The 25,656-nt window shown below is 36.6% G+C and overlaps 1 protein-coding gene across 2 annotated transcripts in view; it reads right to left on the bottom strand.

Moving 5' to 3' along the window:
• Nucleotides 1–1,675: 1,675 nt before the first annotated feature.
• Nucleotides 1,676–25,656, bottom strand: part of aff2 (AF4/FMR2 family, member 2) — a 295,072-nt gene continuing 271,091 nt past the window's right edge. The window contains exon 21 of one of the 2 annotated variants that reach the window (XM_073854091.1): nucleotides 1,676–1,742. In XM_073854091.1, the coding sequence (XP_073710192.1) occupies nucleotides 1,693–1,742 (50 nt within the window). In that variant the 3' untranslated portion in view covers nucleotides 1,676–1,692. Of the gene's footprint in view, nucleotides 1,743–17,358; nucleotides 25,326–25,656 lie in introns of those variants that run through there. The other variant, XM_055177532.2, reaches the window with a different exon arrangement.

The raw sequence follows: 25,656 nt of genomic DNA, 5'->3' as shown, positions 1-25,656 counted from the left end.
AATTGCTTTACGTTTACATTAAATTCTTCAGTATCATCTCAGAGCTTCTCCATTCACTTTTTCAACAATCTCAAGCAGTGACCTTCGTTTCAAAATTTTCAATTGCTCAAACAAAACCTTGAGCTTCAAACTCTTTCAGCAAACAACCGTAAAACATTGCTTTTTGCTTCTGAGGTGAGCTACAGTTACTCCAGGGTCATATTTGATCGTAGCGCTCATGTTCACCAAAGAAAAATATAGAGCTTGGCTGCAAGCGCAATGGTCGTTTTGTTTGTGATTTTAGTGCAAAGCAAATATTTGATCTAAGAGCATTTTGAGTCTAGCTGCCATGCCAGAGCCTATTTATGTTAGTTGTACACTAAGATCCCTGCTTTTATCAAACCAAGGGCAAATGCCTTGATACCATGTAGCCCGGGGTACGTGTGCATGTTCAGACACCCATTCGGCTGGGCACAAGCCTTTTGCAGTCCTTTGAAATATTCTGTTTGACTGCTACTGTTACATACCAAATACATCTTTAATAACTTTCAGTTTAGTTATAAAATGTGTTTCAACTTAAAAAAGTAAGTGTTTGTGCTGCCTTAAGAGCTTTTATTAATTTAAATTAATTTAAAATAATGTTGAGTCAACTAATATTTTTATGTTGAATCAACTGATTTTGAATTAACTGAAGTTGAAACCACAAAACTTTTTTTTACAGTGCACTGTAAAAAACTGTAAAAATTACAGTATTACTGGCAGCTGGTTGCCAGTAACTTACTGTAGATTTTACATTTATATTATTTACTGGAAACATTTTCAGTCTTTATTTTCTACAGTAAGTTACTGGCAACCAGCTGCATAATTACAGCAAATTTTTTACAGTGTGGCTCTTCAAAAAACAAAATATTTATAAAAAATTTTGAGCGTGCACCGTACAACTTTGCATACACTGTAAAAAATACTTTGCTGCATTAAATTTTTTTGTTAAATCAACTCAGATTTACAAGTCAAGTCAACTTACTATTATTTATCTTGACAAGAGATGAGTTGTTACAACTTATAAAATGAAGTTGACTTTTTTCAACTATATTTTATAAGTTATAACAACCTGCCTGTAGTTATAACAACTCATCTCTAGTCAAGATAAATAATAATAAGTTTACTTGTAAATCTAAGTTAATTCAACAAAAAATTTTAAGGCAGCAATGTATTTTTTACAGTGTAGGTATTTTAACCACCAAATATCTGAGATATTAGTATGATTAAATTGATAAAAACTATTTTAAAACATTAATGGTAAAGTTAACATTTGCATTAATTGCTTAATCGTAAATCGTAAAAATGAAACTTAAATCTCCCTTCTCCATTTGTTGGGTATTGTTGCTTAGTTTTGCAGTTTAATTCAAATAATTTTTACAAAATATTTTTTCCATCTAAAAGACTTATATTTGTCTGACATCTTCACTCTAACATTAGGGGTTGATGAAAATATAAACAGATGTATATTGTTAATAAAAGCATTCGCTGAAAATGTACATTTAGTTTTTAACTAAAAATGTCTCATCCATAACACTGATATTGCTAATACTTGAGAGACATGAATTTATTTTAGGAAACAAACCTTCATTCTGCACCTAACTTTATGCGGTGGACAAATACATTCAAAACATCCAAATGAATCATATAGACTTACTTTGAAGCAGGGACTTTTCAATACAGGAGTCGAAAATCACAGAGGGGTGGGCTGTTTGACCCAGTACCTGTAAGTAACCATTCAGCATCATCTAAAACACCATAGCAATCATTTCACCCTAGCAACTGCATAGCAACACACTAAAATCTCTCCTCAGCAACTGCATTGTAACCAGCAAACTAGCATCAGGTGCCGGTGTTCCCATTTCCTTTAGTTTCTTATACTTCTGGCTGCTTTATGAAGTCTGTTTGTAAAAACAGGTCAATTATATTAACTGTTTGCCTGTTTCTCGGCTCATAACATAAAGGGTTTTTACTGGCCAGTGTAAATGTGAATGGATTGATACGCTGTGAAGCTATAATTATTGCATAACAAGTTGTAATTGGCATCAATAAACTGTAAGGCAGATTACATTCATATGCTTGCTAGTGCTTACACTGCGACAGCTTGAAACATAATTGTCTTGATTATTATTGTCTAGAAGGCGGACTGTTAAATAAGCAAATAAAAAAATAAGTAGATTGATTTATGTATTAGTTATTCTCTTTCTAGAATCAAGATTAATTAGATTTGTAAATGAACAATGTAATGACCAGTCACCCTTTTAATGCTGTTAATCTCAGGATCTTCATGGACATCACTGACATTTTCTGCCCAATCACAGATGCTTCAGGAAAGTAAAGTGGGCAGAGGGGGGCAGTATAAGCGCAACACACACAACATACTTCAAATCCTCAGCTCTTATCATGTGCATATACTGTCAGAGGTGTGTTTGCTCTCAGTGCTTTCAATCAATCAATCAATCAATCAATCAATCAATCAATCATATATCTTATAGTGTAAAGGGTGTACTGAATAGATTTGATAAAAGTCCCCCTAAAATTTAAATGTTATAATAATTTTCTTACGCTCTGAAAATAACCTTTATGACTTTCTTCTGTGGAACACAAATAGATGTAAATTAACGAATCAAAATGGCTGAATGTAGTGCTATGAGGTTTTTTATAAGGCATTATGCATACATTATGAAGCTCACACAAAGCATTATAAATACAGGCTGTGTTATTGAAAAAAGTTAGATGAGTTTACATATTATGATACTGTATACTCCAACTTTCCGTCTTGCGACCTATTGGCAATGACTACATTAGATGAGGTAAACGTTTGAGAACCAATTTTATGTTGGCTTGAGAAAGCCTATTCTATCATAAAAAGATGGGTGATTTCAAGGGTACTGCTAGGATGCTGTGGTTGCTAAGGTACCTAGAGTTATTGCTAGGGTGTTACTATGCCTTTTCAAGGGCGCACTCACATCTCCAAACCAAACCACTCCTGAGCGCGTTTGAAGGCCAAAGCCTGGTTCGTTTGACTAGTGTGATCGTTCTGTACTATACCTGGACGCGGATCGGTTAATCGTGCCCTGGCCCGCTTGTAGAGGTGGGCTGGGGTGCGGTACGTGCAGTGTGATCGAAAATCCAGCCCAGTCACACGAAATTACGTACCTATAGTCACATAATTTTTTTATTCTTTTTCGTGATACTGTCACGAATTTCTACGTTTTTTCGTGATCGTATCACGAATTTCTGTTTATGTGTCATTGTCATATATTGGTTGATGGATGAGAAGATGGAAAAATGAGAAGATGGATGGATAGATGAGAAGATAGATGGATGGATTGAAGGAAGGAAGGACAGATGGACGGACGGACGGACAGACAGATGATAAGATGGATAAATGGATGGATGGATGGATGGATGGATGGATGAGAAGATGGATAGATGAGAAGATGGAAAGATGAGAATATGGATGGATGGATGGATGGATGGATGGATGGATGGATGGAAGGAAGTAAGGAAGGACAGACGGACAGACAGACAGACAGATGATAAGATGGATAAATGGATGGATGGATGGATAAGAAGATGGATGAGAAGATGGATAGATGAGAAGATAGGTGGGTGGATGGATAGATGAGAAGATGGAAAGATGAGAATATGGATGGATGGATGGATGGATGGATGGATGAGAAGATAGATGAGAAGATGGATAGATGAGAAGATGGATAGATGAGAATATGGATGGATGGATGGATGGATGGATGGATGGATGGATGGACGGACGGACGAGAAAACAGATAGATGGTTGAATCGATGGAGGGACGGACAGACAGTCAAACAGATAGATCTTATAAAACATTGAAGCATCCACTGATTCAAAACCAAATATCAATCAATGGTTTAGTTGTTTGGTAAAGCAAGCTATATATAATATGCTCTCTCTCTCTCTTTATCACTTCACTTATGGCTGTGGTTGTTTGGCCTGTTGACAGTTTGAAAGCCGTTTATTATTTAACCTTTCATGTTTCTGAATTTTATCTATCATTTTCTCTCAGACTGGGTGCTGCTCTTCATCACAATGCAGTGTTCATCAGACATCCAAAGCCTAACAGAGACATATGATCCTTTCCTTTACCGGCAAGCACTTTTTGTCTGTTCCCGTCCAAGTCTGAGAAACAGAAACTCCAGGAATAAAGAAGACAGACCGCTTTCTTAGAATTGTAAAATGAACAGAGCGAATCCAGAACAGACTAAACCAAACTGAATCTACAACACATGCCCAGAGTGTTGGGTGTTGTTTCTGTTTAGAGATCCACAGACGTCAGTCAATCTTAACCCTCAGGGTGGGAGTTTGTTCTTCACAGTAGCTTTTTCTTCCTGCCCCATCAGCACAAACCAAAGGTGCTGCCAGACACTAAGGGTCACTGGAGACCCCATCAGGAAGGACTCTAATGTCCTGTGGAGATCTGCTGACTGTGATAAAGCCGACATGAAGCGACACTATAACCACTGAGATTCTGGGAATTTGTGGATTCATCTAACAGTAAAACCAATTTAGCATGTGCTTGATGGGTGGTGGTGTTGGATGGTGATAGTGTATTTTAGTGTCTCTAGCTTTGCCTACATAAAAAGACAAATATACACTTGTGGAGCAAACACATATGAGACCTCGTTGTAGCAAGATGATCTCTGACTCTTGAGCAGCATATTTATCCTATAAATGTTCAAAGCTTTGGCTACCTTTGTTTGATCAATGTTATACTGTGATTATACGGTACATGTGTGTCCTTTTCTTTTGCTAGGGTCACAGTAGATGTATTTGTGTGTGTTTGTGTATCTTTACCAGCTCCGGTTAGGGTCACAGCAGAGGTTGTTTGGAAGGTTTGATTTGTCAATAGATAAATGATAGCCCCACATCTGGGAGAGTTTGGCAAATAAATAACACACGATGCCTCATACATCATCTGCTTCCCTCCAATCTGCCAACGGAGGGAGGGAGAAAATAAATTCTTATTATAACCTTGGGGAAGCACAACACATATTGTGGAGAGAAACGGCCGTGAATTTTAGGGGAGAACGCTGTTCTTTGTCAAGCGTCGCGCGTGATAAAAACCAGACGATGGTCGCGTCCTTAAGTCAGGTTGATCTACGGTGGAAGCTGTTTGTATTGTGACAGACTTGCTGTCAGTCGAGCGTGTTGATCTGCTTCCTGTTAACAGACAGTAAAGATGCCTCTCATGTCAATGAAACAAAGCTTTGCTCATATTAAATGAGCGCTTGCTTATTATAGTTTGCAATCAATTGACAAGTCTATGTAATATTGCAACACAAATCACTGAATGTTATACATAAACTGTAACATGTTCGCACAAAGATCTGCATTTGCAGTAACAAGAAAAACATTCATATCACAAAATTTGCACATTGCTTAATATTGCATGTTTTAACCAAACGCATTTTGTGTGAATTACTACCATGCAATTACACTAATACTGTAATACTGTATTTGAAACTTGATTGAGTAGTAATTCAGTAATAATAATAAAAATGGTAATAAAAGTCGCCCTAAAAGGTAAAGGTTTAGCTGCATTTACAATAAAAACATAAAAATATAATATAAAAATAAGGGACATAGGAGTGTTTTCCTGGACAGAGATTAGCTTAAGCCAGGCAGCCCAGTCTCACGGAGTTGCGTATAAATACGAAGTGGAAAAATCGTGCAATACATAAGCGAAAATGGTTTAAAAAACAGAAAAAATTTGAGAAACCAATAAATAAAACGACAAAAAAAGATGCCCCGTTTAAGTGAATGGGAAGGACTTGCGTATCATATGCACGCCAAAGTGGAATTTGGCGTATGTATTGCACGATTTTTACACTTCGTGCTATTTATACGCATCTACGTGAGACTGGGTAGAGCCAGGACAAGGCCATAGTTTCATTAGGAAATATAACTAGTTTTAACAAACATGCCTTATTAAAAACATTACTTGTGTGCATTTTCAGGGAAAACGAAGGCAGGTTTTAAGATACGTCAGTGCGAGTTGTTTTCAGTTTGGACAGCTTTTAATTTTATTTTAGTCTAGGTTAGTCTAAACCCTGTCTGGGTAACCGCCCATCTGTGACTTATAAAAAAAATTCAAAAACAGCTGGAATAGGATGAGTCTCTTTCGGCTGTTTTATCATCCATCAAGCTAAAATCCAGACACAGCCCATGCACCTTTCCTCAACAGCTACAGGTCTCTGGAAGCAAGTAAATTTCCGCTTCGCGTCGTGCCTAACAACGCCCTTCAGCCGTTACTTATTCACGATACAGCACAGCCTCTCGTACCTTATTGCTTAGATAAAATATATATATATATATATATAAACTCAAAAATTTTAAAAAAGATGGCCGCATTCGACACGTACCCAATACAAATGATTTCTTATACAAATTATTACTCTACCAGGCCGTCAGGGCAGCACTGATTAGCAACATTTACAGTACATTCGAAAAATTAGAATAGATGAAGAAAAATACCCAATCAGTGTTCGAATTATGTCAAAGCTTATGGGGGGTCCCCTAGCCAAGCCCCCCCCCCCATTATAGGGTCGCTGTAATTTGACAAAGTAAGATGTGATCCTGGATCAACAATCATCTGATCCTGGTTTTAATCAAAGAAACCCCAAATTACCCTTAACTCAAACCCTAAACGTTTTTTACCCCTCAAATTAGTGTGCAACACTGCAAGGCCAGAAATTTTTAACAGAATAGGGGTAAAATATGGTGGACCTCAATGCCTACTCTCAAATTACATAATTTTACTATATAGTATTGGTTAAATGGATTACATTGCTTTTTTAAATCATAGATCGAATAATTTTCTGATCAGCAAAACTGGGGCTGGGAAAATTAAATAAGAACAAATTAAGAAATGAAGAGCATATAAAAATAGAAAAGAACAAAGTTACAAATAAAGTAAGATCTAACAGTATAGGTACATAAATAGAATCAAATAAACATTAACACTGTCTTCTTTATTATAAAAACTAAATATAATTAATATTTTTAAAGATACAGAAGTGATTTTCCTTTATTTTCTGTTGTTTAATTAATATAAATGACAGAACCATAAGCAGATAAGAACTGCTACTTTCAGACCAACACAAAGATCTGACTTCTTTCTGAACTGTTTGCATTGACTTTAAGACATAACTGAAGGTTTTTATGAGCATAGATGCAAAGACTATGTTATTTCGCTATTTTGTGTTTGCATGCTTGCGTGTCTCCGTGCGTCCATTTGAGTATGTGTTTGTGTCATTGTCTGTGCGCACACACAACAGCTCACTTTAACATCTTGCGCTCAAATTGTTTAAAATCGCTTGCATGTTAAAGGAATAAAATATGTTATTACCTTAACTAAGAATTGTTGATACATCCCTCTATCATCTGTGTGCGTGCACGTAAGCGCTGGAGTGCGCTGCGACGCTTCGATAGCATTTAGCTTAGCCCCATTCATTCAATGGTACCATTTAGAGATAAAGTTAGAAGTGACCAAACACATCAACGTTTTTCCTATTTAAGACGAGTAGTTATACGAGCAAGTTTGGTGGTACAAAATAAAACGTAGCGCTTTTCTAAGCGGATTTAAAAGAGGAGCTACATTTTATGGCGTAATAGCACTTTTGGGAGTTCTTTGACTCGGCGCAGTAACACCCTCCCTCTCCCATTATGAGAGGGAGAAGGGGAGCGGACTTTTCAGGCGAGTCGAAGTACTCCCAAAAGTGCTATTACGCCGTACAATATAGTTGTACAATATAGGTCCGGGACCCCCCTAGATCCCCCTCAATTCGAACACCAATCCACCATTGCAAACAAAGTTTAGAACAAACAAGAAGAAAACAAAGAACAGGAATCAAACATTACGGTGACAAAAATGCTCCACAGCTTTCTGTTCTTGAAGAAAGTGAAAATGAAAGAAGAAAAGATGATTGAGCTATCAGCACGCACTGTCCGTGCATTTTCAAATTTTGGGCAGCATGCGTTCGATGCATGTCCTTTGTATGTGTTCGGCTTTACTTTTTTAAGTTGAACCAACATTTTTTAGGTACATTTGGTGTCTAAACTCATTATTTTCCTTATTTTTTTCTGTTGTCTAAATTAGTCAAGGTAGATTGTGTTTCTCTTTGTACATTATAACTGTCAGTTCTGTTACATATTGTCAACACTGTTACTCTACCTTGGTAACAGAGTTTGACAGTAACACACAATTCAGACAACCATTTGTTTGCTTTATGTGATAAGCATTTTATTTGTCAACAACGTTTTTGGAAAGTATAAGTATTGAAGTAATGTCTTCAATATTCAAGTGTTTTTCAGATGTTTCACCATTATGCTCAAATATTACATTTAAGTTTAAAGGCATCTCGTCATTGGGTTGTCCAATTTTTTGTTACTTCATTATAGTTTATGTAAATGTTTAAAGCAGCTAACTTTGTGTGTATTAATCATCCCGTTTATCATTATAGCTCTCTCTGTGTATAGCTGTATTTACACTCTAAATGTGGAAAGGTGGGAAATGTATGCCATAAACACATCCAACAGCTCTCCACAATGGAAAAGGTTTCCTTTGGCCCAGGCCATAAAGTCTATCACATTTACACTCTCCCTAATTGCTCAACTAAGAGATTCAAGTGAAATGTAATAAATCGCGCCCTCAGTACATCACAGTCTGAGGGAATGTAACAAGCAGCCAATTATAAAGCAGTGAAATGTGATGTGCTCTTCTCACCATGCAGGCTCTGGCTTTAATCAAGAATCATTTCATTAAGCAGTTAACACATTTAACTCAGTACTGCTGAGCAGAACGACCATGTGATGAGAAGATAAAAGAACTGCATGACTGTAAATAATATTTCAACATAAATGTCTCTTAAAGTTCATCGTCAAATAAAAATTACTGAAGATATGAAAGGGAAATTATTTCTCAATAATTGTTAATAAGTAAAGTTTTATTTAAAAGCAACTGATATCCAACAACAACAACAGTTTATGGATTTATTATGATTATCTCTTTAGAAAAATGTGTAGAAAAATTCATCTAAATGTTTTTTTAACCACACAATTCATATATCAATTCATATATCACATCTAATTGATCTAAATGAGAGACATTATAAACGATTTAATAACGTGTAACATACAATATTTCTGAAAGTTGCCTGTCCTTTATTGTTATCAGATAATTTAAGTAATCCACTGACATAAGTGTCATTTACTTGCTACATCAGCATCAACAGTGGCGTAGCAAGTCAGTCCCAGGCCCATATGCAAAAAAATATTTATGGGCCCCCTTAAGCCAAAGCCCCCCCAACCTTGCCCGTTGGCACTGTTAACTGTGGCGCGCAGGTCAACATATACTTATAATAAGGTAGTCAAATATTTTTACTTTACTTTTTTACTTTAAAGGGTAGATTTTAATAAAGAAAAACAAAATGTTTTGGGTAGTTTTTGACTCGTGACTAACTTCTCCGCCTTCTCTTCTCGTGTTCTCTTTAAGGCCCCACTTTTATTTGTCCATCCTTAATGTTCATGTAGATAGCCGTTATCATAACCTCTCACACTATGTTTTCTTTTTTTTTTGGCACGGCGATGCGTCATGTAAAAAATGATGGCATAGTAGTCTACAGCAACCGCGGAGTGCAAAAAAAAAAAAACACAAACAAGAAATAACGAAGAAATTAGACATTACGAAGAAATAACAAATCAAGATATATATAGTATACACTGTAAAAAAATTACTTTTAAAACTTTTTACCATTTTATTTTACAGATCTTCCACTTTTATTTGAAATACAGTTAAAAATGGTACAATTACAGAAACACACTGCTAATTTACATATCCACTGTAAAATCACATGGAAAACATGTCAATGTGCATAAAGTATATATTTTCAATAAATACAAATTAAACTAAGATCTTCCATACAATAAAAGGGATATTCAAGAAGGGTTAATAAAAAACCGAATAGACCTTTTGCGTGTTTGCAAACAGAGATGACGTTTTTTAGTGGGCGGAGCCCAACTGGTGGCAGAAAGTGACAGCTCCGCAATAGGATTGTGAAGTGTTTTAGCGTTAAACTGTGATTTTTATGGATCCGGTGTTCTGTAAAAGTCTGTTTCCCCTATATTTCTCGTAGTGTAAAGTTCCTTATAACGTTTTCACCAAGTTACGTTTATTTTTTAAATAAATTAAAAGTTTAAATGGCTTGGCTACTGATGTGTTCATGTATGTAATGTATATGTATTGTTCTTTATTGGTAAATCAATTATGAATCGCTGAAGTACTTATAAGAGCAATACTATCATGTATTCTGTATAATATAATTTATTAAATATTTCATCATTTCCTGTTTTCAATTTCTTCCTTATATTTTTAGCCTACGTGTTTGTTCTAAAACTATTATGTTTACATACAAATTAATTTGTATAGGCCTGCTTATATATTATTAACACTTTACATCGTGTGTGTGTGTGTGTGTGTGTGTGTGTGTGTGTGTGTGCTATGTTTATATTATTAGTAAACATCATAATTTAGAACAAACAGGAAAAAGACATAGGCTAAGATAGAAGGTAAAAAATAGTAATAGGAAACGAAAAAAAATATGAAAACTTTAATAAATGATAATATAATTGATATTATGAACTCATTCAAATCTTTAATCTTTCTAAATAAATTATAAACGTAACGTGATAAAAATGCTATAAGAGACACATAGAGGGATCAGACTTCGACAGAACACCGAATATCTTCTCTAATTATTTTCTATTTAAATTATTACAAGATTTTCAGATGATTTCATCACTCCAGTCTGTCCGGTTGAGGGCTTATTGCAACCATAAACACCTACATTTATCTTCAAATGGTGTCTTCGACGACGGTGTACAATAAAAATAAAGGTAATCTATTTTGACATTCCTATTCTGACACTCAACAGCACAACAAGACATTTTCTAGTGAGTTATATTGTTCGTTTCACTCGTGTCTCATTCATTTCCACTGTTTTTCTGCCACCACATTGCGCGTGACGTTAGCTCATTTAAAGGTATAGCGGAAGATTTTCCCGAATTATTTAAAAGAACCGCCCCTCCACATTTTTTTAAAAATGCACACGCGCAACACTCTACCTCCTCCTCCCAAGAGGGAACACCTGTTAAATGCGTGCACGAGACAGAGAGAGAGCATGCAGGAGCTCAGTTCTTCTCTTTGCTCTGTTTACAAGTTGCTGTCTGCATGTTTACCGTGTCTGAGGGGTTCGTGACTTGTGTCAGGTCTAGCATCGCTAATCAGAGCTTACAATAACTTTTACTAGCAGTGATTTTAAATGGATTTCTCCAAATAGCATGACAAAATGTACCTTTTCAGTAGAAACTTCGCGTGGGAAGCCCAACCTGTCCTATTAGCTCACGCCAGCGGCCAGCGTGTCTCCCATAAACACTCTGGTCTTGTTTCTTTCTTCATAGTCCTTTCTCTTCTTGTCATACAATTCGTAGACACTTTTTCTCTTGCGACCCTCAGACATTTTGAAAAAAACACAGTGAGAACAGGAGCTTCAATGAATGGTTGAAACCGTAGCACGACACACATACACATGTGAAAGTGCGCATGTGCAGAAAGCGAACCTAGGGACGAGCACGTACAACGGTTATACGTCAACAATCATCAGAATGATTGACATCTGGGATGACCAATAGTATAGATGATCCACCCGGAAAACGAAAATCTTCCGCTATACCTTTAACCCTGATGTTCGGTTTCTCATAAATCATAAAAAAATGTGATTCATATGCAAGGCTTTGAACCGGTTCACGGAACGAAAACGCAAACCAGAAACTTTTGATGTTTTGCAAGGAACAGAAACGAAACCAGAAACTTTCCAAAAATATATGTTCCGGAACAGAACCGTCTATTAAAAATAATGATAACCAGTTAATACCGTTATTTTTTCCTTTTTTTGACAAGATTTCTGTGCAATACGACTCGGTGCAGTTCACTTCCGGAAATGAGAAATGAGAAGCTTGCCTCCAGCAAAAGTAGCCTACTCAAGCCCAAGTCTCTAATGCTCAATCATAACAGGTAAATATTGTAGGCTACCAAGTATCTCAAGATGTTTGTTTTAATTAGTGGTGTAACAGATCGCAATTGATCCGTGATCCATTCCGGACATGTCACGACCCATTGTTTGGCTCGCATGCGATACGCGGATTAATCCGCAAATTTAAATAGGTCCAACTCCAATCAAACGTGATTATCTCTATGCCCTTCAAAGATCAGAACTCTTGACGTTTAAAGTTGAGAGAGAGTTGCGCTACTATGTCTCATACTGTAGTCCATTAAAATACAACTGGCGAATAAAGCACTGAAAAACAATGTCATTTTCACATTATGTGGAGCGACTGTTTTTGCTGCATCTTCTTCCCGAAGCGCCGTTTGGAATTCGTCCTCCGTCTGTGTGTGTGCGTGTGTTTAAGTGCATTCAACAAATGTGGGCATGTCAGCATTACAGTTATGTCGCTTACATAATGTAGCCTTTTTTAATGTTTGATGATAAGATAGAGACTTAAGGAAAATTATGTAGACTAATAATTTAAGTTAAATGTCCTAATGATCAGCCTACTTATTTCTATGTCCCACAGCTGACATAGAACGTTATTAACCGGTTCGGGAACTTTATTATTTTTTTGTTCTAACCGGTTCAGGAAAGGTTGAACCAAAAACCGGAAACATTAAAATACTGTTTAAGAGAAAAAACAAAACAAAAGCACAGGCCCTGTATAAATATGTAAAGTAGCTGTGTTACAATTAACCCTGCACTAGTTTGTGCCCCGCTCACCCCTACTAATAATAATTAAACACTCTAAAAAGTGCTGGGTTAAAACAGGAACAACTACCCAGGAATTGGGTTAAAACAACCCAGTATTGCTTAATTAACCTTTAACAAGTTCGCATTAACATGTTATCAAATATGTCCGAGGGGAGGGCTCTGAGCTCCGAATTTTAGCCCAAACCCAAAGGACTCCCCCCTCCTTAACTGTGACAGATACCACCTGAGAATGAGGTCATCATGTGGAGGAGGGATGTTGCAAAAACTGTCAGGGGGCAGAGGTGAGGGACGGCTATATATAAAGACCTCTTCATGCTGATAGCTTGGATTGCATGACCACGCTTACTGTTATAATAATACTGTTTGGGGTCCATTAAAAAAAAACACTCCCTTGGAAGTACACATAATGATTTATTAAAACAGAAAACTATATGGGATTAAATTTATAAAAAGCATAGGCCAAATGCATGTACAGTAGATGTGATGTAAATGCAATTAATCAAAATCATTGATTTATTAACTTTGTGAAACATCTCATATCCCACACAAAGATACTTTAACATTTTAAAGAGAAAAACAATCACTTTTGGTCCATGTTATAAATTCAGTTTGACATTAAAACTGTCAATTAGCAGGCGCCCACCTCAGAAAAGCTATTCCTCTGAAAACTGCACCATTCACCACTAAAACTATCCCCTGATAATGAGGGGACTCTGACTTATAAATGTGCACCTGTAACCTGAAGACATGTAGCCTCAGTGTCTGAAAAATTACCTTGATTGTGCACAGTGCCATGGAAATTTATCTTAGCAATGATTTTATTGCATGGTTACCTTCGCAATTAAATCAATAAATCTTAAGTGTCAAGTTGCTGGCGCAGTACCAGAAAGAAATGAACAGCTCATATTCAGTAAATACAAGTCTGACACATCATTTCATGGGAGGAACCCGTGGCTAAAATGTAAATGAGAGAAATCTATATGTTATTTTACATTATAATATGCCTTTAATTACAGCAAGCTAGTGTGTAGAAGGTCGTAAATTAACAAGACACACCTGAGCATGCATATTTCCTCAGTGAGGAATTAATAAGACTGCATTATATTCACGCAGAACGTTATGAGGCCCAGTAAGCACAATCTTATTTAAATGAGAATATGTCATGTATATAATCACTGGATTTTAGTTTGCGAGGAAAATACATGCAATAAATTCAAGGTTCCTCCTCCGACATTTTGCATCATGACCTATTATTCAGTTCAGTGGGTCTGTCCAGGAAAGCACACTTATATTTACTCAGGTGATTTAATGTTAATTTGGTCAATTGTCACATCCAATAGTGTCTCATGTCTTTTCAAAATGCCTACTGTAGATAAAAAGATTAGCAGTTTTATCATTTAGTAGGAAAATGTATAATTTTGTAGTGTTTTCAATGTACTATTCATTTACAAAGCATTAATAAATATAAAAAAGGCTCTCGTTTGTTAATATATTTCCCACATTGTTAAAAAAGTTTATTTAACTTAAAAATATTAGTTGTCATAACATTGTTTTTTTACATATTGAAATGTTTAAGGCAACTAAATTTTTTAAGTTAAACCAACAAATATTTTTTTTTACCTTGCGTTCACACCAGACGCGGAAAAGGCGGCACGCATGAGTGATTTACATGTTAAGTCAATGCAAAGACGTGAATAGGCATCCTGTGGATTAGAAACAGATATTCGCGCCACGTTAACCAATCAGGAGCTTGCAGAAGCCCCTCCCATGACGCGTATTTCCACGTGACTGTCTCGAATGACTAGAATTTCACATGCGGCTTTCACACGTGAATGAAGCGAGTAAACTCTAAATGTTCAAGCATCCAACTACGATCGAATAGCGGGTTTTGCCACCTCTACCGCGTCTGGTGTGAACGCACACAGTTACAGTGCAACATCTTTGTTTGTGTTTTACACTGTAAAAATGCAGCATGAAGTTAAAACAACTTGTTTTTATAGAAATTATTTAACTTTTTAAGTTTAACATAACATTATATGTTGATTTGACAAAAATGCTGCATTTTTACAGTGTGTGAAATCAAATGAGTTTCATCAATGTGAGTAAAGGATGACAGATCTTTCAAACCCTCTGCTTTCAAACAAACAAACAAACAAAAACTTAGCAAAAACTAAATTAGCAAAAAGCTGAAATAATTGCATTTTTGTAAAGGAATTTTGATAGAGGTTACATTAAGTACGATTGTCAAAACATACACGGAGTGTAAAATTAATAAATAATTTTTTGCTTCAGTTTTTTATAAATTGGTAAGAAAGTGGATAATCCCGGTATTACAGATTACCATAAAAACTCATCAGGAACACTTTTTTTTTTCATGCAAATGTCTCTTAAAGGGACATTCCACTTTTTTGAAAATATACTCATTTTCCAGCTCCCCTAGAGTTAAACATTTGATTCTTACCGTTTTGGAATTCATTCATCTGATCTCCGGGTCTGGCGCTAGCACTTTGAGCATAGCTTAGCATAATCCATTGAATCTGATTAGACCATTAGCATCACGCTAAAAAATAACCAAAGAGTTATTTTTCCTATTTAAAACTAGCCTGAGTGCCAGCCAATCTTAGCCCCACCCACAACATTTAAGGACGGGTAGATCGGTCTGTGGTTTCTCCGTTGAGGAGCTACTATGCTAGACCCAAAGCTGGTCGAACCAATCAAATTGTCAGGGAGGGCTTTATACGATGATGGACTGATGATCAACAGTAATGTAATCAACCATCTTACCAAAGAGCGCGTGTGCTGAATCTGTTTACAACAAAATTGCTGCCGCTGGAGAATTCAATTTTGCCATCAAGTCTGTTCTACAAGATATCGGCAGTGCATTGATTTTAAAGAGGAACAGAAAACGCGATCAAGGTATTTGTTGATCGAAAAATATGTGTTTGCCGCCCTTCCTACGGGATAATTTATCAGCTGGCTCCGCCGGTCGCTATGAACACGGGACATAATGAAAACCCAGTGGTCATTGTTGTTTCTCCTTTGGTTCTTTTCAGAAGCCCGGAATCCATAAGAAGTGGATGGACATGCTAGCCTCCGATGTTTTTCAAGCCAACGTAATGGGTATCGTTGTGGATGTTCACCTAACTTACAACTGGTAAGAGATAGTCTGACTGTATCACTTAGTAAATAACTCACAGGGGCGGTTTCCCGGACCAGGATTAGCTTAATCCAGGACTAGGCCTTAGTTTAATTAGGAAATATAACTAGTTTTAAACAACATGCCTTACTAAAAACATTACCTGTGTGCATCTCGAAGTAAAACAAAGGGCCCTGATGTATTTTAAGATCTGTAAGTGAAAGTTGTTTTCAGTTTGGAGAGCTCTTAAAAGTGTTTAAGTCTAGGACTAGTCTAATCCCTGTCCGGGAAACCGCCCCACAATGTCGTAATATGAATCAAATGTTGTAAACATAGTAGGTGTCGATATACGTTTGGTAACTCAGACTTATGCTGACTTCAAATGCAAAATTTTCGTTTATTAACTGGTATTTACCAGTGTGTTGTGTTCAAGTGCTTTTGTTGTCGTACTTTAGGGAAAATACATTCAGGTGAGTAAATTGTTTGACCACTCATCACTAGGAGGCTCTTATTGACTGCTAGATAGCATCTGCTAGCCATAACCGAATTTTTAAAATACGTCACACACTCCTTGCTGATTGGTTGTCTATCCAATTGAGCGCAGAGGCATTTTTTGTCCTGGTACGGTTGAGACACGCCCCATAATCACAGCCCAATGGAGCGGTATCAGACTCAAATTCTGACTAGAATTGAGTATGACAACGTCAGGATAATGTAAAACTTGACTCACATCGTGTACTAAGACAGATGGAAAATTAAAAGTTGCAATTTTCCAGGCAGATATGGCTAGGAACTACACTCCCATTCTGGCGCAATAATCAAGGACCCTGCTGCCGTAACATGGCTGCAGCAGGCGTAGTGATATTACGCACTGCCCGAAAATAGTCCCCTGCTATTGAAAGTAACCAATGGGGACTATTTTCGGGCAGTGCGTAATATCACTACGCCTGCTGCAGCCATGTTACAGCAGCAAAGTCCTTGATTATTACGCCAGAATGAGAGTATACTTTTTGGTTATTTTATAGTGCGATGCTAATGATCTAATCCGATTCAATGGATTATGCTAAGCTATGCTAAAAGATCAGATGAATGGATTCCAAAACGGTAAGAATCAAATGTTTAACTCTACGGGAGCTGTAAAATTACCATATTTAAAAAAAAAATTGTGTCCCTTTAATTGACAAGATAACTCATCAATGGCGGGGAAATAGTTAAGCATAAACTCCTTTAAGAAATACAAACCCTGAATTATTCATATTTGGGTCAGAAATTCTTGGCTCATACCATTTTTATTCATCATTTTTATACAGACATTAAACATTTAAAAACAACATAACTACATCTCAATTTTGTTCATTACGTTTGACAGTTTTATTATAAAATAAACATACAATAGCCAAAAAAAGAAGAATAAAAAAATTGCCAGACTTGTGCAACACATTTGAAATACAAAGCTAACCAGGCAGGAAGGTTTTTCGATACGTAACGTATTTGAAAATGAATTCGTACAACTATACAATGTATAAATTCAAAGCATTGCAGGTTACCTGCTCTGTACAAAAATAACAAACAAAACAAAAACAAACAGTTCTACAGCATGCCAGAACATTGAAATCTTCTGTCATTGCAATTAATGTGTACAACTTTGTCCATCCTTCACAGCCGATACCTTCAGAAGATAAAGGCTGTTTACTTGAAGTAGAAATCCGTCCCTTTCTTGACGTCAACCCAACATCCTTTTAGGCAATAGGTAGCATTGAGGCATTTCTATAAAGCGCAAGTTTCACAGAACTGCTTTCAGATAGATTTAAATATGTCTACAACATATAACAATACTGACGTCATTGAAATTGAGTTTTAAATGCAACTTTAAATATGACATTGTGGCTTGTACAAAGATTCATGCAGCATTAAAACTCGTAAGAAATTTGTGTTTCCTCGCCACAATTTTTTTCCACATAAATCTGTTTGCATATTTTATCCAAACCTTGAAACTTTCCTCATAGTGTGATGGCTGCATTTCTAAAACCACAGGAAAGGGAAATGACATCATTTCCCATAAGGCTCAATCGAGATTAACTTCTCTTTGGGACGTTGCTCCAATTTCAGTTTTAGATTTTGCCAGTATAAGTCCATGCCACCGTTGTACTTCAACACATTGCCTTTCATTTGGTTACTTCAATGGCTTATATCAATCCACCTTAAGTAAGAAGTATTGCCTTGTTGAGTAAATACTTATCATCTTTAAGAAATCCATCATAGCTTTACTATTCTGTACACCAAGATTCAAAAACCAAGACTATGAGTATCCAGATGCTGACATTATGACAAACTAAAAGTAGGATTTTATAGCAGGAAGGCTGATATATTTGGAAGCGATGAGATGTTGCATATCTTCATTGACTGAAAGCTGTGGATGGTTTGGGGTCAAATGCAATGCCTTGATACGAGTACAATCTCAAAAAGACAAATCATAGCGCACAACTCTATACTGTACAGAGAAACACAAACTGGACGAGACTGTAAATAACTGCTCTTTGATTCTTTACAGTTTACATTGGTAACAAGGCATTTAAAAAGAAACCTCTGATGAAGTTAGAAACTGACTTTATAACGTGCAATTGAATCAATGAAACAACATTAGAGTTCCTATGTGGTTTGATAAACTTGCCTTATAGGTTATTTAGTTTTAAATATATAACCAGAGAAGTGCTTATGTTTAATACTAATGAAGGCCTATTTGATGTAACCAATGCCCGTCTTTTTTAAACGTACCACAGGCCGTCTGTTCGTCAGCGTGGGAACTGGAAGATCTTTAATTGACTAACATGATGTGGTGTTTTGCGGTAAAGAAGAGCTATTTACATGTTTAATTTGCGGAGCGAATAGAAAGCCTCCAGCTGAGCCATCTGTAATTGGAGATTGTTCTTCCTGATAGGCTTTTTCGCCGTAGTAAAGCCCATTGAGAAAGACAGTGAGTAGGGTTAATTGCTAACTGCATTTCCGTTATTTAACAAGAAACAGCGTAATGCTTATTAAAAGTAGTCTGAATTACAGCAAATGTAAATAAACTTAAATCACATCTTTAGAAATGGCATAGTTGTGTTTATAGCCCTGATCATGAAACGTTTGGCTTAGAAATATATTTTCATCTCTTTTCAGACTATATGTCACATATCCTGGTATTACGGTAACCAATATTGGTAGTATATTATTTTAAAGTCCAGTACTATGCAACACTGTAAAAAATGCCTTGTTACACTTTAAATGTATAAGTTTGCTTGAGTTTATTAAGGAGTTGCTATAAAATATAAAAATAAAGTTACAAAACTGTACCTTTTCTGTCACTGGGGCTGTACCCTTTCAAAAAGTACAGCTTTGCACCTAAGGATTTCATTTTAGTACCTCAGAGGTACATGTTGGGATCAAAGAGAGCTTATTAGTACCTCAAAAATACATATTAGTATTTCAAATGTACATATTGGTACTAAATGTTTACATATCTGGTCCATACAATGACCTTTTTAAAGGGTGCTGCCCCACTGACAGCTAGGGTACATATTTTGACTTTTTTCTAATAATGTATGTCCTAAAGGTACGGTAATCAACCCAAAATTGTGTTCTGTTTTGTATTCCTGTAAAGGTAGCAATCGGAAACTAGGCTACAGCCCCAGTGACAGAAAAGTTACAGTTTTGTACGTTTATTTCTGACAGTGTACCGTAAGAGAAACACTGCATTCTTTGACAGAAAACTCAAAACAACTCAAAAACAAAAAGCTAAACATGTCACATATCTTTGGAAAGCTGAGATTCTTGTGATTCAAATTATGTAAACCCTTTTACAATAAAATCGCAGCAGGTACGATTAGTGTCCTGTTTAGGCTTTTTTAGCATCTTTCATGAATACAAATGGGTTAAGTTATTTCAACTTTTTAACTCCTCAATTCAAGAAAGTTGAAACGAATTGTAAATTCAAGTTGATTAAACTTAAAAATTTAAGTGCAACAAGGCATTTTTACAGTGTATGTACCAGCCCTAAACCTAATCCATACAGGGAGTTAGCAGTAATTTGTTGGTTAAAGGAACAGTTCACCCAAAATAAAAATTAGCCCATATTTTACTCCTCCTCATCAATCCTACGTGTCTATGACTTTCTCCTTACAGCCAAACAGAGTTATATTAAATAATATCCTGGCTCTTTTCAGCTTTATGATGACACTGGATAGTGCCATTGAGTTGTGCCATAGTGAGCTGGAGGCTGACCTCCGACCCAACATTCCAAAAACCCATGGCTTCCCTTCAGAAGACATTTAATAACTGCATGGATTAGTTTTTGATTGATGTGCTTTTGGATCTTTCAATTTGGGGTACTATCCAAGCTGAAAAAAGTCAGGATATTATTTAACTCCGTTTGGCTGAAAATAGAAAGTCATGCTTTTATTTTGGGGTGAACTATCGCATTAACTATGAGTGTACATCCTGTAAAATAAAGTGCAACCAAATAATTTGCTTACTCTGACACTACTATGCACAACCTCTATAAGCCCAATGAATATACAATGCAAGATATGCATATTCACTGCATAAAATTTTGATAATCTGTAAATGCAATAGCAATGACTCAATGTTGTCTTCATGAACTAATCTGAGGTAAGGTAATGCATTATTATAATGTACAGTACTGTGCAAAAGTCTTAGGCCACCACCAGACTTGTTGTTTTAGAAGTTTTAATGTCCATCCATATTTATTTTTCAATCTATTTTATTACGATACAAACAGAAAATAGAGGAAATATGAAGAGTTTCGTTGCAAAACGAGATAACTCCATTTTTAACATTTTTGTCAAAACATGTTTATTATTATTTTATCATGTTATTATTTTGTTTTATGGTGCTACTTAGCTGTATTTTTTAAGTTATGAAGGTTTAAATCAAAACAAACCAACTGCAGTTAAATTGATATTTATTGGAATGCACAACCACAAAACGAGATTTCTGGACAAAAAACGAAGTTATCTCGTTTTGCCACGAAACTCTTCATATGTACAAAAAATAAAAAATAAATCTTTATGCATCGTCAGTGTTTAGTGTGACCTCTCTTGGCACTAAACACATCTTGAGCATTTTTGAGCAGAATGAAGGAAAAATACTAATTTCTTTAAAATTATTAATAATGATTTAACTTTATTTAGTTTTAATGCTGCGTTCAGACCAGCCGCGGTAGAGGCGTAAAGTGCAAGTGATTTCAATGTTAAGTCAATGTGCGTCTGAGGGTCTCGCGGCGCGAATGAGGCATTTAACGCCGAAGACGCAATTCCGCCTCATTCACGCGTCTAGGTTGCGCGAATGGCCCGAATTGAGCAATGCCACGGTAAACGCGCAAGTTGAAAAATTTGAACTTTGGTGGAAAAACGTGCCGCGTTAACCAATCAGGAGCTTGCTCTAACGAGCGGAGTCGCCCCTCCCATGACGCGAATTTCCCCGTGAATGTCTTGATGACTAGAATTTCATGCCCGAATGAAGCAAGTAAACTCAAAATGTTCAAGCGGCAAACTAGACGCGGTAGACCCGAATTTGATGCCTCAAACGCGGCTGGTGTGAACCCAGGGTAAGAGATCCTGCAGTTTCCTGCTATTGCTCAAATGAAAAGGGAGTTTACCATAAAAACTTGACACATCAGTTTACATTTTTATACAGTTTTTAATACTATATTCACATTTCCTGTATTTTCTGGATGTATTCTATTAACTCTTTCCCCGCCATTGACGAGTATTTCCGTCTTTCCGCAATTATCCACTAGGTTACAAAAGAACTACTCAAGGTAGGATGAAACGTTTTTTTTGTTTGTTTGAAAGCAGAGGGTCTGTTCTTTCATTTGGTATATTGTATGTTTATATATTTGAAGAAGAACATTTTTTGGAAGGCATTAAACTTTGGTGAAAATCATGAAAAACGCTGGCGACTTTTTAAAAAAATGTTGGCGGTGAAAGAGTTAAAGAGACTGAGAAACAATTATATATGATCACTATAACATTGCAAAAACAACAAATCTAATTCTGGCATGGCGGGCTAAGACTTTTGCACAGTACTGTAAATATTTATTATGGTCTAGTTTGATTAGTATTTGATACATATATTCAACACTTTTTGTAATTAAAGCTAAAACCTTTTCAATTAAACATCAGAATAAGAGAATGATTTATGCAATGAATAAATATTTGTGTTGTTGCCATTTAAAATACAGATTAGTTCTATAATACCATAATGAATATATGTGACCCGGTCTGCAAAAACTCACACGGCATAAAATCATCCCACATAATGTAAAGAACATTCTGTTAAAAAATATAACCTTGAGTAAGGTCAAGGTCGTTGATTAAAATCAATGTAAAATCAAATTTTGATTGTCTTAATCTCAAAATTAGATTATGACACATTAGCCTGGATTTCACAGACAGGGTCACATATCAGCTTTCCACATTTTAGTTACAAACCTACTGTATAGTCCTCTAAAAAAATTGGTTTTCGATGGCACTGTGCGTGCATTACATTGCTCTATTGATAGTATTGATATTTGTCTCAGAACATAAAATATTCACAAATTTATTTGCTCTTTCAGCCTATGAACTTTACATTTATAGTGAGAAGCAACGTATAAATGTTTCAAAAAGTATTCATGTGTTTTTCAATGCAAGTCAAAGCGTGGGCAATAGAGGTGCATGTGATAGGCAGAGCAGGTTGTTTATTTGACTGAATGTGAGTCAGTGTGCTGCCGGAGGGCCACAGATTTCTCCGGCAGAACTCAAACATGCACGACAGCAGATGCTGCACAAGCCAAACACATTTGAAAAACTGACTCCACACAAGTAAGATAACAGCTGGTAACATTGTAATGGGAATTTTTTGCATAAAGATACTTTTAGTCTTGCATCAACGGACGTCAACGAAGTGAAAATTGGCTCGCTTTGATTTATTTTGCTTTGCGGTTAATTTTTGGGATAAAATACTTTTTTATAGTTGCTGGATGATTTGAATATTTATCATAAAGTATTGCTATTCATCCTCGCTGTGCTACAGTCTGTATTGCACTATGTTTGATTTATTGAACGTTGTAAGAACTTCTCGCTACGGTACGTGAGATTTGCCTTGAAACAACCAGAGTTAGAGCAAATGAGGAAAGCATATTCAGCTGCACAATTACGTAAAGAATTGAAATGTACCAAGAATTTTACGTCATCTTCTATCATCATCAGAGCAGAAAATGAAATCCTGAAATGTACATCTTTTTTACAAAGCTGAACGTTAAAGCCAAAACAGATACAAACATTTTACAAAGTAAATAAATAAATAATCATGTTATGAAAACAAAAACATTGGATATACCAATATGGTATGGAAAATCATTCGGATCCAGTATCATTCTTAAATATAGACTCTAATAAATTTCCATCGGATACGCAGGCACTTTTGAAAAATCTTAGTGAAATGTTCATTTCACACATACAGTACATCCTCTCTGTCACTCTCACAGTCTGACATTCACATGATAGATAGATAGATAGATGCATGAAGCTATGCAATACAATGAACACAAGATCTGCTTCACACACACATATGGACACACTTAAGATCAGACCTGCACGGAGAAACTGTATTTTACCGAAACAATTTCTCATATTAACATTAAATTCATCCATAAAGAGTTTATGCGTGAAAAAAATGAACATTTTTGATTACAAAACATTTGTGATTTGATCACACGAACAATTGTGGAGGTCCAAAAAACACTGACTTGTTTTGTTCGCGAATGTCTCCTGAAATGGAAAAATGCGATGTTAAAATACAAGCGTTAATAAACTCTCTACAGATAGCGACCTAATGTTACGTTTGATCGATCCAAAGATGCTGGAATGATAGCAAAAAACACATCGATTCGTCGTAGCGCTCGCCGATGTCTTTCACTTCTACCTCGAGCTCTCCGCGTTAACATGCAAGATTGAACAAACACCGAACAGTTAAAGTAGCTGTCATATACTACACAGTCAATATGGTACATATTGAAAAAATTCTCCGATGCCACTTACAGAAGTATCAATCTCTCATATGCGCATAAAGGGAAATCGCTCATCTGGCTCTGAATGGCAAACTAGTAAGATCTTGGGAGTGAAAGCAACAAGCAAACAATCATAGTGCGGTACAACAGAATGATGGCAACATCTGAGAGAACCAATCTGACTAGCGTAGCCATACAAAAGCCTTGATGGATAAACACGATTTCGAATAGACACACGTGGGTCTTGAGATGGTGTTGAATATACCTGGAAAGTGTATGAGATATTAACAGCTCAGTTTATATGCTTACCGTAAATGCTGCGTGTCTTAAAGGGATAGTTCACCAAAAAAAAGAAAATTCGGTCATCATTTACTCACTCATGTTGTTACAAACCTGTATAAATTTAAACACAAAGAAAGATATTTTAATCAAACCGATCATTCACTTCCATTGTATTCTTTTTTCCTACTATGAAAGTGAATGGGGCTCACGAACGATGATGAAACAATGTAAATTTTTGGGTGAACTATCCCTTCAGCTTCATGGGGCTAAGGCTCAAAACATACAGTACACAAGTACGCAAATGCGTCTAGCTACATGAGCTTAATGTCATGTTTTGAAATTGGCCACATTGCAATTTCAAGTACACCGTAGGGGGCATGATATCAAACGTTACTTTAAACTTCTGTGACCGGTTTGGGTCGGCTTACCGAACAAATCGATTGCTGTTGCGTGCCTAGCTATATGCACAAAATGTACAAAGCTACAGTTCGGTAGCTACCCGAATAATAACGTGTCTGAGTTTGCCTGGTGCCTGACCCCCAAAACAGAGATCACCAGCTAGGTTTTTGTTCATTCGGTTAACTTGCTCGCTGCTACAGCTGTCCATGTAGCCCATGCGATGCGGCGACATTCCGTCCTTCCAGGTAATCCAGTCTGTGGCGTTCCGAAATGGGTCCTGATGCACTCTCCTGGGAATGACTCACAGTTCGAAGGCTCGCTAGTGGTTAACTGTCGACTACCCTCGGGGCTCCAGAGGGTTGGAGATGGCGAAGATAGCGGAGGTAGAGATGAACGGCGGGGAAGAGAGTGAGAATGACAGCGAGAGAGAAAGAGCACAGTGGAAGCGCCAGCACTATAACAAATGGGCCTCCAGCCGGAGCCAGTGCAATCCTTGGCGTACGTATCGCACCAGTTCTGTCATGCTGCTGTGCTGCGTCAACGGTTCCATTACTGAGTCCAGCTCCTGAAAGAACTCTATCAAACCCACAGGAGGTCCAAGAGAGAGACAGACAGAAACAGAGAAAGAGAGATTGATTGTCATTTATTTTTAGCTACGACTGCTGTCAATGGTAGGCAATATGGTGAGGCTTACGATATATTCTCACGGGGTGTAAGCGTTGACGCTTCTCATTTACAGTAGTTTGAATGGGTGACATCATGCATTGGTGAACTGAATTAGGGATCCGGCTGTGTCGCGTCACTGCCGTTGCTCATGGCAGAAGTTGAATTTTTTTCCAAATTTTCAAGTGCCAATGCGTGCGCAAATCAGATTGCCTTATGCAAATGACCTAGTGCAGAGCCAGCC

Source organism: Misgurnus anguillicaudatus, chromosome 16 (assembly GCF_027580225.2).
Source record: "Misgurnus anguillicaudatus chromosome 16, ASM2758022v2, whole genome shotgun sequence".
Classification (NCBI taxonomy): Eukaryota; Metazoa; Chordata; class Actinopteri; order Cypriniformes; family Cobitidae; genus Misgurnus; species Misgurnus anguillicaudatus.
The sequence above is the reverse complement of the archived record's forward strand: the minus strand, read 5'-3'. Positions and strand labels throughout refer to the sequence as shown.